Here is a 14,537-nt window from a genome sequence, read left to right on the forward strand (position 1 = left end):
TTCTTCCCTTCATTAGTAGTGTAGTATAGAAGTAAAGAAGACTGGTAGATAGGCTAGGACCTTTACGGAATAAGTTATAAAAATAATAGTCCAATCTAATAGGCTACTTAATCTTAGGGTAAGAGTACTTCATTTCGTTATCTGCTGGCACCAACACTCCATCGAATAGCCTAATCATGTCCCATGAATATTGAAGTCTGCACTGCTAAACTTCTTGCAAACTGGACCTGTGGACTGCTGAATTTGATTCGAAAGCAGTAGGCCTACAAATACTGCCGGTATTTGATCACTTATTTGCAAAATATCTACAATTAAAAGCTGATAAAAACACTACCGTTTTAACACTACCAATGATCCTAATCCTTCACTTACCCTACCTAAACCAGAGGCAGTGTCCCAGTCTAAATAACCGGTAACCAGCTAATGACTTTATGTCTTCTAAAATGGAACCCGATCAAAAAACAAAATAAAAAATCATGTCACGTGGTTAAATGAATCGACGCTATTGGTCAGAACGGACTTAGCTACTTTTAGAAGAAAAAATTACCTTTCCGCTCAAAACCTGTATTCGAAAATGATGGCTTAGCAACCTTTATACCAAAATATTTTTGTGTCTGGTGACAAAGGACAATGAAAGCAATACGTTTTTGTACTTAACTCAATTCGAGTAAAAATGTGACTTAGTCACTTTTCGTTCTAAACGCTTCAATTAGTTTTTCCTGTTATTTTCCACTTTTATTACTGACTGTTTCCCGCTGCTTAGCACCACTCTTAGTATGCCTTGCCCTATTCAGAGTAGCCTTGTATGTCTGAGCAGTCGTGGTATCAATTACAAAAATAACCCGCCAATCAATCCCCACATCTTCTATCATCACTTGTGAATTTCCATTCATCGCTTGTTGAATTTAACAGACTCGTCATTTATTCATCGTCATCCTCACGTGCCGTCTCCGATCCGAAAGTTGGCTGTCATTTGCTTCCACATGTCACGTTCTTTCGCTGCACTTTTTGCTTCTCCGATGCTTGACAAGTCAGCCCACTATTTTACAACATCTTCTCAAGTTGGTTGCCTTCTTCCTCTGCACCTCCTTCCTTCCACTATACCTTCAATAACCAATTGATGTAGCAATCCTGCCAATCCTCTCAAAATACGTCCCGCGAATTTCATCTTTTGTTTTGCTAAGTCGTTTGCCCATCTATCTTGCACTCCAATTCTTTTTCTAATTGCTGGGTTTGTAATGTGTTTTTTTATATGATAGCCTACTTTTAGTATTCTTCTGTAGCACCAGAGCTGAAAAGCATTATTTTTTTTCTGAATTTCTTTGCTGAAGGTCCAGCTTTCACTTCTATAACTTATATAACAGGACTGATTTGATGTAACTAGATAGAAGTCTTAGTTTTAATTGGAAATCTATATCTCTTCTTGAAAATTCCTTGCATTTCCAAAATGACGCTTTTGCTTGACCAATTCTTCTTTTTACATCATTGGTAGCCTACATCTTCCATCGACCATCTTGTGTGTCATTTATTAACGCATACAAAGTACTTGATCCAACTACTTGACCAGAGGAAACAGTAATGACACACGGAGAAAACGAAATCATTGAAGTGGCAGACAGATTGCGCTTAGATGAACGCGAAGCTGTGAGGGGACTTTGTGAATATGTAACTACAAAAAAAAGATCCCAGAGTCTTCGAAATTTGATAACGTCACTATAATCCCTTCCAATTTCATCGAGCAAGTGTGAGCGCGGATTTTCACAAATGAACCTCATACTGACATCTGAACGTGCTTCTCTACACACTGTAGCCTAACTGTTTGCACGAATGGTCGGTCCTCTACTGAGAAAATTGAGACCCGAAGTCGCCAAACGTCTTAATGAATTTCTTGAAAAATTGTGGTACTTGTAATTTTTGTGTTATTGTTTCACTAAAATATAAATCTTTGCATTGAACAACGTTATATCATCTATAAGCTATGATATTTACTTTACCGACTTTTTTAACCCGTAACCTACAGCAAGTGTGTTGTTTCAAAGTCTAATAAGGGCATAATTCTGAACCTCTTCTACGTCACCTAGCACATTTGGAAATTAAAAAACTAACGTTCCGGAAGCTAATCTTCTGGAAATCCACCACTGCAAACAATGTAGCTTTTAATGAAACTGCTTGTACGAACATCATGCTTCCTGTTTGTATCTCATAGCCTACATTGATTTCGTGTTTATCTGTGCAATATTTATTTTTTTCACTGTTTACTTAACGTTTTAAAATTTGTATGTTTTATGCCAGAAGCACTTTGACTAGAAAGCCACAAGGTTTCTAGGTGCTTCTTGCCTTTATGTGTTTTTTTTATTATGTATGTTACTTACAATATTGAAAGGCGAATAAACAATCTCTCTCGCTCTCTCACTCTTTTCTTTCTCTCTCTCACTTTCTCAAAAGTGTTTGATTTAACAGCAATAAAATTAAATAGCATATTATCATGAATTCATATTTTACTCGAATAAAACAAGATTTTCTAGGCCTAGTGCTTTGAGAGAACTTTTTCCGATAACGTACCTAACAAATATTCATCGTCCATCCATGCAGCTGATGTACCGGCTTGTGTATATCCGAGCAAGTACTTTGTGTCCAACCCATTTCGACGTTCTTCGGCACACGGCGAGGCTGCATTAAAGCGCTTAGTTTTGAAATACAGTTCAATTCATTTGTGGGTATAAACCTTTACTCACCACGTTGGTTCAGTGCGGGTTGGTGAGTGCGCACAACTTGATTAAGCAGCATGACTATACAACATATGGTACAGCATGGCTATACAACACATGGTATATAACACATGGCTATACAAGCGTGGCTATGCAACATATGGTACAGCATGGCTATACAACAAATGGTACAGCATAGCTAATTGGCTATACAACATAATATGGTACAGCATGGCTATACAACAAATGGTGCAACAGGGCTATACAACAAATGGTACAGCATAGCTATACAACAAATGGTACAGCATGGCTATACAACAAATGGTACAGCATGGCTATACAACAAATGGTGCAGCAGGGCTATACAACAAATGGTACAGCATGGCTAATTGGCTATACAACAAATGGTACAGCATGGCTATACAACAAATGGTACAGCATGGCTATACAACAAATGGTACAGCATGGCTATACAACAAATGGTACAGCATGGCTATACAACAAATGGTACAGCGTGGCTATACAACAAATGGTACAGCATGGCTATACAACAAATGGTACAGCGTGGCTAATTGGCTATACAACAAATGGTTCAGCATGGCTAATTGGCTATAACTTACAACAAATGGTACAGCATGGCTACAACAAATGGTATAGAATTACATTTTACATGTGGTCACAGCGGTAAACCATAATCTCTTCGTGGGAAAATTGTAACGTAAGATTCCCGAATCCGTTCGTCTGTATGTAATGACCGAAAAAGAAACACTCCTTGAAGCGTCTATTCAAAAAGTGTATTCCTGTAAAATTAGCCCGCGGCTATCGAAATCGGGCTGCAACGCCGTACACCTCTAAAAAACTGTCACTACAATACAAACTACTTAGATAAAGACGGAATTTTTGTCCAGCTAGCAAGCACTAAGCAAACAGTTAAATGTGCGACTAACTCTCAAGCAACCATTTCACGAATGACCAGAATAGATATCAATATCTCAAATTCACGTATGCAGTACTGTGACGCAATAGTGAAAGAAATTGTCACGCAATTCAAAACAGGTGTTCAAGCTGGTGATCCAATGTTTCATGTTTAAACAGGTTTCAAACTGAAACAGGTTTAAACAGGTTTGACACAAGTCTTATGAACGATGGTGCAATTTTGGCACATTTTCTAGCAACTTCCATGACGTAATATTCAGTAGACTTGAACGGTTTTTATATGACGTTTGATTAGGTGAACAATTGTCTGGAACAACATGTAGCAGATCTACTAATGGCCTGACCTGGATTCAAAGGGTTTGCAGATGTTTCAAGATGTATGAAGGAAGATAACTTTTAGAGGGTTATAGGTAAATTGTTCGTAAAACAATTGTTCGTAAAGCATTTCTTCGTATAAGTTACATCAAATCTCAACTGCATGCACGAAAAAATGCTTTAGGAAGAATTGTTTTACAAAGAATTAATTTTACGAACAATTATTTACGAACAATTGTTACGCACATTTACGAACAACTGTTTACGAAAAAACGTCGGACATCCTCTTAAAATATGCCTATGTTCAACATTTTTCAAGTTCTACTAAACCCACTGTAGAAAGACCTGCATTACTTATTTTGAACAGCCGTATTTCTCATTTTCACTTTTCCGGTGATTTTCTATATGAAATAGAATTGTAACAACTTTCACCTAAAGTTTAACAACTTACCGCAATAGTGGGGCAATAAAGTTAAAAACGACACCTTGATTTCAATTTCAGTTTTACGAACTTCAGTATTTCAGTAAAGTCAGTATTCAATGTAGCCTACTGAAAAATACGCATCAACAAATGATAAATCAAAACTATGAAGTTCAGCAAGTGAAATTTTATTGAAACTCAAGTCGTACTATGACCAGAAAAAGAAAAAAAAAATTTTACCCCGTTTTCTCTTATTTGAACATAAAAAGAATAGGTCTTTGTGGCTGTGCAAACTGAATGGGTTTCAATAGTGTTTTAACCCTTTCGCGCTCAGCGTTTTTCCCTGGTTTCATCGAAAACCTCAGGCGGTTCTGTCAGGCTTCCTTACCGGGCTCGATTTCTGATACAATTTCCTAGAACCTGAAAATTTCCTCCATTTCAAGTTTTCGTCCCCAACGACCATTATATTTCTCATGTAGCAACAACTACTTTATATGAATCAACAAATGTGGGACTATTAATATTTTGTTACAAGCAAACCGTTGATTATTCTTGACGAGCAACAATAATGAATTGCTGACACGCTACTGCAACATAGTTTTTTTTTTATTCTTGAATAAAAAAAGATCTATGCGCCCTAAAACGAGGAACACCTGTAAGTGTAAAGGTCAGACGTAATACACATCACGCGTAGGAAGCGTCACAAATTTCTTCTGTAGAACTGTACCAAGGAGAAAAATCCAGAAATAGAAAATATAGCTCCCTAAAGCGGTAGGCTACTCATCAAGGTCTATTTCTTGAACTTAAATCCGCTACTGACTTTAGGCATTCTTGTCTTTGCCACCGGCTGAGTTAAAACCGCAACTGCTGACTGCCAAAATGTAACTTTACTCAATTAAAAGCTACACAATATATAATATAAAGTCAGTAATAGTCAAATAGGAGCAAAATGGTTGGGACGCCTGGTCATTGGTCAATCTAATCAAAAAGCAAAGAGCCCGAAATGTAGATAATACACTCATGTTTAGCAAACGTTTCGAAAACTATACTGTCTTCATAATCAATGCTATGGAATATAGTAATGAAGATCAACAGTTCGACACAGTTTAGTTTTCGAAACGTTTGCTGAATATGTTTTTAGTAAGTTAATTACATTTTAGGTTCTTTATTTTTTACTAAAGTTATATCGATTTGTGAAATAAAAGACCGCCAAGGTTAGATCACGTGACCACCATGATGTTATTATGTTCAACAAAACAAGAGACCAGAGGTGTACGCAGTGAGGTTTTCTGGGCTCCTGCTCCACTCCGACTTCAAAATTTATGACTCCAAGCTCCACTCCTGCTCCAAATATTGTAAGATATTGACTCCAAACACCAGAGATGGAGAAACCATTTTAAAAGTAGGTGGGCCCAAAGGCGCAGCAGTCAAAGTCAATCCAACTCCTTTACAAATTATAATAATATGTGGCCAAGTCAGTGGATTATTACAGTATAATCGAATGGAAGAACAAGTACTTTTCATTAATCATTTTAGTAGGCCCACGTCTTTGATTTGCAGCGTTTCTGTTTGTATAAAGAACTCAACATAAAGCGCCATTATGATATAAAACATTAATTTTTCCAAGTTAATGGGTCAAACAAACAAGGAATGGCAAAGTTAATCTACTTAAAAATAGCTTTAAAACAGCAAATTTCTCTGTTACAAAAGAAAGGAAAACCATTGATCAGAAAATTTATTTGCTAGCTACAATCAGTAGCAAAAGACAAGAAATCGGATAATGATGGAGCATTTGGGAAAAGGTGTAAGATGGATGTTGTTGAAAACATATGTAAAGAGAAAGAAAAACTACTTTTTCAGATATAGGCCTAAGTCTTTCAACAAGAACCGTAACTCGACGAAAAGAAGAGATATCGGAGAACGTACCATCTAGCAAAAAGTTATTGTTAATATGGGCCAAAAGTAGGCTTACAGTTATAAAAAGTAGGGTTTGGGTCTAAAAGTAAATTTATTGTTTTCATGTGGGTACTTTTAAATTTCAAGAATGCTCGTTATATCTTACACAAAAACTGTTTAATCTCATGAAGTGTACCGCAGGTCAATTTACAGCATACAAAAAAGTTTAATAACTGTAAGCCTACTTTTGGCCCACCTTTTATAATTATCTACATTCTACAGTTCTTCGCAATGGCAATAGATGAGAGCACAGACACGACAGATAAGCCTACAGCTGAGCTGGCAGTATTTGTGCGTGCAGTCAACAAAGATTTCGATGTTTAAGAGTTTGTTCAGCTGATTCCCGTCAAGGATATTACCAGCCGATATTCTGAAGGCATTAGGCTACGTCAACGCCTTGAAATCATGCCTCCGAATCTATCAAAACTGGTATTAATAGGCTACGGCCCGCCAAGACCATGTAAAGTTTGGCTTTGGCCCGCTGTTAGAAAAAGGTTGCCTACGCCTGGTTTACACAGTGCGTTTTCATAATTGCCTTTCGTGCCAACAGGCAAAATTTTCCATTTTTGTACCGGATTCGGCCAAAGAAATTAAACAATTGTTGAATTGCTCTATAGCGCTGTACAAAATATGGCGATGTACACAAAAATAAAAAGGCAACAATAGGCTACACACACAGTTATAATACCACCTGGGAGTAATAATATGCAGCATAATACAGTACGTGAATACGTAATGATATCACTTTTCTAACCATAGAGAGCATAGAGAATAATTATATTGATTTATAGATTGCTCCACAAATCACACGCAACCACACCCACACCCACAACCACACCAACACCTGCTGCACATCAATAATGGACTCAACAGAAAAGTTTGAAGATTGGATTTCATCATTGTGCTATCAAGGATAATCAAACTACTGTGTATCAAATGAGTGAAGACCTTTTTTTGGAACTCCCTCTCTGATTTGCCGTTTTCGCTACCTTTTCAAAGAAATTTGGCTTTCAAAAGTGGGTGGGCCAGGCCCAGCCAGAAAATAAAGTAGGTGGGCCAAGGCTCACGAGGCCCACGTGGTTCCTCCATACTTGCCAAACACCACTCACACACGAAGAACAAACCATAAATCACAATCTAGGTTTCTTATACTATAACTTACCCCTTCCCTATCCATTGTAATGCAAAGAAAAATATATTTTTAAAAGAAAAAAAAAATGATTGCTTAAAAAATAAGATTGCAAAATTAAGCCACACAAAAAATAACAACTGCGCCAATTAGGCTACAGCGTAAATATTTGTACGTTAAAAGTATCAACTGATAAAAACAAGTTAAACTGTAGCTGCTGTTTTTGACAAGAATTTCAGACCCCGCTCCGACTGGGCTGAAACTTAAAATTTAGGCTGCTGTGCACTTCTGCAATAAACACAAAACTCACCTATAAAAGTGTTTCTGGTCTCCTCTGCAGGAACCTCGTACACTTCGTTGGAAGCTCTACCTTAACATTTTTGTTAAGAAAGTTAACATCTTTTTATGCAGCAATTGATATTTAAACCAAGTCAAACATTGTTCAACGTTATATTAGGAGGGGATTCCAATTTCAACCTTAGCCCTGATTTTATAACAGTATATTCTAAGACATCTGGTATAATTTTTAACTTTTGTCCAAAAACCCCCATGTCCTACATTGGACCTTGCCATGCATGTATTCGCACTCAAATAATACAGAAAAATTCATACACTTCAATGTACGAAAGAATAAAAATTCTGTGAGAGTTCCAAAATAGATATTTAGTGAATATGGTTGTATTTGCTTGCAAGCTATTTCAACTTGTCTGTTAATTTAGTCAGGTCAATACTAAACTTAAAAATAAAACTACGTGAATAAACGTTCTTCTTTTAAATTTACCAATGATCCAAATGAATGCGCAGTGCGATAAATACTAATCAAAGAAATAGAGAGTAAGCTATCAACGCAGAAAGTCTAAAGTTATGCGTTTGGAAGAATGATATGTAGGCTACTAATGAAATCATTGTTGTGTGGGCAAAATTGTACCATACCTTGAATCAACTTAATGTGGTAACCTTCTCTCTAGCACCTCAATACAGAATATCTGTATTATCAGTACGCTTTCGCGCATGCACGTATTGCACGTAGTCATGCGCACAAATCGAAGTGAACGCTTTACCGTGTTCTAGGTGTTTTAGTAAAGTAGCAAACAATCTTTGAACTTTAAACGCCACAAACAAAAATGACGTCCATACAATGCAAAGCAATTTTAAACAAAAAGTAATTTTCATGGTAGAGGAGGACTTGGACGGAAATTTCAATTTTTTTACCAAAGGTTTTAAAAAATACTGTTTTATAATAATAATAATGTTAGTTTTTATATAGCGCTGTATCCAACGCAGAATGCGTTGCTCCTCAGCGCTTTACAAAGCAGACAGTGTCAATGCAGCCGTATAGAGGCGCAACTGAGTACATTATTACCCGAATCCACTCCATTGCTCAGTGCGAAGCAGGAATTAGATTCAGTACCATTTTTAAAAAGTCTTTGGTATGACCCGACAAGGTATCGAACCCATGCCTACCGATTCAGAGGCGGGCGCACTAACCACTAAGCCACCGAGCCGGTATTTATCCTAAAACCAAGGCGAAAGTTGAATATGAATAAAAGCCGATTAACCTACCCCCCCTAGTTATATTGTTGATTTACAATTTAACATTACATCCTCAAAAGTTTGAAAAAAATACGTTGTTACAAAAATTTAAGCAGATATTGATCAGATCCCAGTATGAACATACTATGGTCGCAAGTCGTGTCAAAATGATATTTTCAAAAAAAAAGCCTTTTAACAGCTTTCCATATCACAAAACAATTAAAAGTTGGAAACATGCTATTTTAGTAAGAAGCTTAATTATGAGCAGCTGACTCGATGACTCAATGATAACATATGCCTTTTGCTGCTTTATGCTGTATATTATTTGCATCTGTGATTCTTAGTGCATTGTATGTTGTCACAATAGGAGAAAATTAAAAAATGATTATGAATATTAGATAGATTTCGTCAGTGGTAGGTTATATTCTGTACACATTGAAATAAGCAAAATGACTTGTTATTGTTTACTACTGGTAAAAGTTTACTATACTGGTAAAAGTTTACTATATTTTATTAGTTAGACTCTACAAAGAAATGTTCAATCTTGACTGACAGCAAGTAAAACTTTGTGGCCTTCAAACAAAAAATGTAACTGTGTGGAGGATAGGGAAGGTGAAAGTAGCATATTTTATACGTTTTCTACTCTTTGTGCACCGTAAGTTTCCAATAATTAGAGAACGTCATGATTGTTAGGCGGCTTGGACCACTCAACAAATTGTCTGCTCCAGGTTTTGTTTACAATTAAAAATATACTTGGGATCGACTATTTTGATCACTCTATCACTTAGGAAAGGAAAATGCATGAGTTGCACTATAACAAATGCTCTTCGACTATTGGGGACAAACACATTTGATTTTATATTAGGTTTTAGTTTAAGATCACGTACTCTTCAAAAGAAAACACTTTCCACAAACTCTTTCTCTTTCATTATTTCTCTCTCCTTTCCGTGCAGAGTGTCTGTGAGCGCAAGTGATCAAAAATCCTCCGTCACCTGAACATTGTAATAACGTTGAAATAACATAGCCTATCGTGAATCTAAACATTCTTTTCAAAAAGACAGACGTCAACTGCGTTCAGGCTTTTGGAAAAACTGTTCAACCCCAGTGATTCTACCTTCCTTTACAAAAATTTAAACACAATAAAAGGAATTGATGTCTAAATACATTGGCAGCCACGTTCACTGTGAGCGTCCAGAAGAACACAGTATGTCTCTGTTTAAGGATCTGGAAACAGAGCGCGTAAATTTCACGTCAGTTTGAGAGGTTGGTTGGCTTTGTACAATAAAGCAAAAAGTTTACGTAATGCTGACGTAGCAGGCAGATGACCTCCAAACCTTTTTCACTATATTGGTGTAAACTTTTAATTGCTATATCCATACAAGAACACCTTTGTTCTGGTTGCTCAAGCACCAAGCTAAGCAAAAATGTTCGCTATGTTTTGAAATGATCTGTCACTTCAGTTCAAAAAGAACAAACATGAATTAACCTTGACTTTTCAGACTAACTCCAAGCCATTGGTCTGTTTTATTGTTGATGGCGGTGGATTCACCTGTTGAGTATAAAAGTAATAAAGTAATATAAAAATAACTTGATAGTTTCATTAAAATCTTATGAAACGTGCAGCATGAGTGCTTTAAAATATATATGAAATATAAAGAGCAGAAGTAACGACTTCCAACAAAACAACGCGACAATGCAAATTCGTTGTGGAAATATATTAGCATCAAAAACTTTAAAATGAATACTTTGATAATCTGATAATATTTATAGTCGTCAGTTTAGTTAAAAACAAATAATGAATTCTACTTTTCGTGTAGGCTATTGGACAGGTTCATATATTTTTAATTTAAATGCAAGCTCACAAATTGACAAGTGAATAAAAAAAATAACAGTTAACCTCTCAAGTACATGTAGCTCCACACAGAGTGAAATTTACATGCCTTTTGACTCTTTTTTATTTCTTTAAAAGTTTTTTAAAGAAATAAAAAAGAGTCAAAAGGCATGCAAATTTCACTCTGTGTGGAGCTACATGTACTTGAGAGGTTAACTGTTATTTTTTTTATTCACTTGTTGATTCATTCATATCAGTTTGTATCCTCTGGGGATCCTTCTCTTGTGTCATGGGCCAATCCTATAGATGTTTGCTGGTACACCCCTTCATTTTTTCACAAATTTACCTCTGTCCATATCCACTCTAGTACACTCCCGAGGGTTGGTTGAAACAGGGCAATAAAATACTCCCCCTGGATCTACTGTGTTCAGTTGCGACGATTCGGCAGAAGCTGTGGGGCTTCCCACCATCAGTAAACTTTTTTCAATGCTTCCTGAATAAAATAATTAATTAAAAATATTAATAAAAACATTAATTAAAAAGTAGATGCGCATGGCCAACGGATGTATGGGGTTAAAAAGTGTTATGCCGCAAAGACAGCATAATGCATGATAAACAGTATCGTCATCGTGTTAACACACTTGAAAACAACTTTAAAAGCAACAAATTATCTTAGCTATACTGCCGTCCCAAGGTAAAGCGACGGGATTACAAATTTTTGATTTTCCCCCTTTTAATTGTTAAACGCTTTGCAAAGATTATATTTTTCTTCCAGCAAAGACTCAACAGCGTAGCTGCAGTAGTTAGCGAGATATTTGTTGGTCAAAACGACGTAACTACATATAAGGGTCATACATGTATATCCAAAGCAAAAACGACGTAACTGCCAGTTACGTCAATTTACCATGGAATCCAGAGCAAATATTCTCAGTTACGTCGATTTACAATAGAATCTAGAGTTAATCCCAAATTCTCAATGGGATGTCAGTCTCTGCCAAACAACGCCAGCTGTTTCGCTCGTGTTACAAAGACAATTATATATGCAGCAAAAGAATAACCTCATTTTGTATAAAAATGTTTTTACTTCAGAAGCTAATAAGAATTTTATCTACAAAATGAGGTTAATATTTTGTGCGTGTTGACTCTGCAGCTTCTGTACTCAAACACTCTTCATAAAGCGTCTTGTAGCATCCTTTTAGTTAACAGAATCAGCAGTTAGCTTTAACGTAGCTACAAGTTAAACTCGAATAATGGCAAAAAATCGACTTGAATGAAGTTGTGAAAACGCTTATGAATGATTCTGAGAACAATAACGCTAATGACAGAGACTACATGGTGACATACTAAACAAGCTATGCCCGATTATGCCTGAAAATCGACCACAATTTTGATAACAGCCACCCACCAACGACAACTCACTTGACTTACTTGATGTTGATTTAAGATACTGCTTTGTAGTTGAACCATGTTACTTATTTTGTATGTGAATTTAATAGGCTACATTGCGTCAGATACGCCGGTTTGCCTTTGCAGCACAGTCAGAAACACAATCAGGTTAACAAAGGTAAAGCGACATAACTACACTAATTATCTTAATTAGCGAAAATTAGGACAGCAATCAATGTTTTTGTTCCCATTGAAACAAAAAGTAGGCAAGGTCTTTTAGTTAGAGGCATCAAATGTTGAATTGCAATTAAGATGTCGTTATGGTTTACGATTAACTTTGAAGCGCTTTTTCTCGGTTTTAACTTTTCTGTAATTATATGTCCCTGTACCTTGGGACGACACGGCAGTATACACTGCATCATTGCTTCCGTTTGTTTTTCAGACAAATTCTACACAGTAAGTTATTAAAGTTTTGCGTTTACGTAAAGTACCTAATAAATAATGTACGTTAAATGAAAGACTAAAACAATTTTGGAGGTATATGTAAGCCTAGCCTACATTTTGCTTCAGATTCTTTATTGTGTAAAATGTGTAACGTATCTACTGTATGTTCTTTCTCGTTTTCAAACTAGTGAAAGAGTAGACAAGTCTATAGAAACGTTATAGCCTATCTTCCTTGCAGCGTAACTTTAGTTACTGTAAGTTTTTCCCAGGAGAGGTAACCTAAGCCATGGACTTCTAAATAGTAGCATCTGGACTGGAAACGCAGTGACCAACATGTGGCCAAACAGTTGGTACAACAGTGGGCCAACAGTGGGCCAACAGCCAATAACTAACCCTGTTGGCCCACTGTTGGCCAACTGTTGTACCAACTGTTTGGCCACATGTTGGTCACTGCGTTTCCAGTCCAGATACTACTATTTAGAAGTCCATGCCTAAGCCAAATTTCGACATTTTTTTAAAATTATTTCTGTATCTTTGAGGCCAATATGTTTCAATTTGGATATTGAGCTTGAAAGAAGTTTCTTTCTGTCTTCTTTACATCGGCTTCACGGTTGGTTAACCTCTGAAAATATTTTGGCACTGAAAATATTGGCACTAAAATAGGGTAAATATTTCACCTGTTGCTTGTCTAGCAGTTGAAGTCTTGTGCAACGCGACACTGAATCCAAACTTTCCTCCTTCGTCTTGTATCTTGTAAAGTGGCAAGCGACCTTCCAAATTATAACCTTCTCCATGACAACAGAGGATTGCTGCTACTATCAAAAATTGACGAACTTCCATATTGCACAAATGTGGTTTGCTTACTATTATATACAAAAAAAAAAAAACGAGTTGATTTAAAAACTTTTAAAAGTGAACACTTTTAAGTGTCTATACGTAAATATCCGCTTTCCCTGTAATAAAAATGTTACGTTGTCTTGCGTAGTAAACCACTCGTATTTTATGCTGTCAATACTTTTTTTTTGTCGTATCCAGGCTTATACCTGGTGGTTGAAGATTTAGATTAAGTGAACGGGAAGGCAAGGAAGCCAATCTTCGTGTCCACCTTCAGGCATGCCTTGTGTCCTGCCACAGACACAGCCGCATGCTCTTGAGCGGTGTCGAACCGGCGCCCTTTCGATTGCCGTTCCAGGGTTCTCACCACTCGGCTATACAGTCGCCGTCGATACTAATAGCAGTGGTTTTTGACCTTTTTTCTTGACACGCCTCCCTTTTACTATGATTACATGTTCTACACTTGTTGTTTTTATTGATCACGGTACATTTTAGTGAGGAAAGCTACTTGTAACTGCTTCCAAGCCAGATAGATTTTCAGAAATTGTGCAACGTAGGTTTAAGTCTTTATCTTCGAGCATGCTCTTGGTCTTCACAGCAACTGCAGTATAAACAGGATCAAAGATATACGGATGTGAGCACTGTCAGTATTTGAATATCTTGAGTTCAGACAAGTAGATTAATAGGAAGATAATCTCGAGTTCCAGTTCTTCAAATTTTGACTTGGCTATGGCTATGTGGTTAAACCTCCATGTAGAAAATTTCTTGCGCTTTTTCAAATAACATTTAATTGATTTTTGTGTTTTCATCTAGATCTGAAAAGTGTTTTATGGTTTTTGCTTTCAAGGTATTTACATGACTTGTTGCTTGATTAGTCCACTCAAACTCAGTTACTATCTGCTAGTGCACCTTCCAACTTACAGAAGCTCAGTGGATTCCATGCTACCTCGAATTGTCTAAATGCATACTGGTACTACTAGTCTACTACTGCTCTGGATATTACTACTTTGAGTAGGAAACTTCTAATTAACTTTTTTTAGACAA

The 14,537-nt window shown here is 36.6% G+C and overlaps 1 protein-coding gene across 1 annotated transcript in view; it reads right to left on the reverse strand.

The window, feature by feature from the left end:
- The window catches only part of LOC145780683 (integrin alpha-6-like), a 35,865-nt gene that overhangs the window by 20,728 nt on the left and 600 nt on the right, over nucleotides 1-14,537 (reverse strand). The window contains exons 2-8 of the mRNA XM_082592304.1: nucleotides 14,002-14,134; nucleotides 13,337-13,444; nucleotides 11,176-11,322; nucleotides 10,485-10,547; nucleotides 9,886-9,990; nucleotides 7,776-7,835; nucleotides 2,563-2,670 (exon numbers count right to left, since the gene is read on the reverse strand). Of these exons, the coding sequence (XP_082448430.1) occupies nucleotides 2,563-2,670; nucleotides 7,776-7,835; nucleotides 9,886-9,990; nucleotides 10,485-10,547; nucleotides 11,176-11,322; nucleotides 13,337-13,444; nucleotides 14,002-14,134 (724 nt within the window). The remainder of the gene's footprint in view (nucleotides 1-2,562; nucleotides 2,671-7,775; nucleotides 7,836-9,885; nucleotides 9,991-10,484; nucleotides 10,548-11,175; nucleotides 11,323-13,336; nucleotides 13,445-14,001; nucleotides 14,135-14,537) is intronic.

Source organism: Aplidium turbinatum, chromosome 12 (assembly GCF_918807975.1).
Source record: "Aplidium turbinatum chromosome 12, kaAplTurb1.1, whole genome shotgun sequence".
Classification (NCBI taxonomy): Eukaryota; Metazoa; Chordata; class Ascidiacea; order Aplousobranchia; family Polyclinidae; genus Aplidium; species Aplidium turbinatum.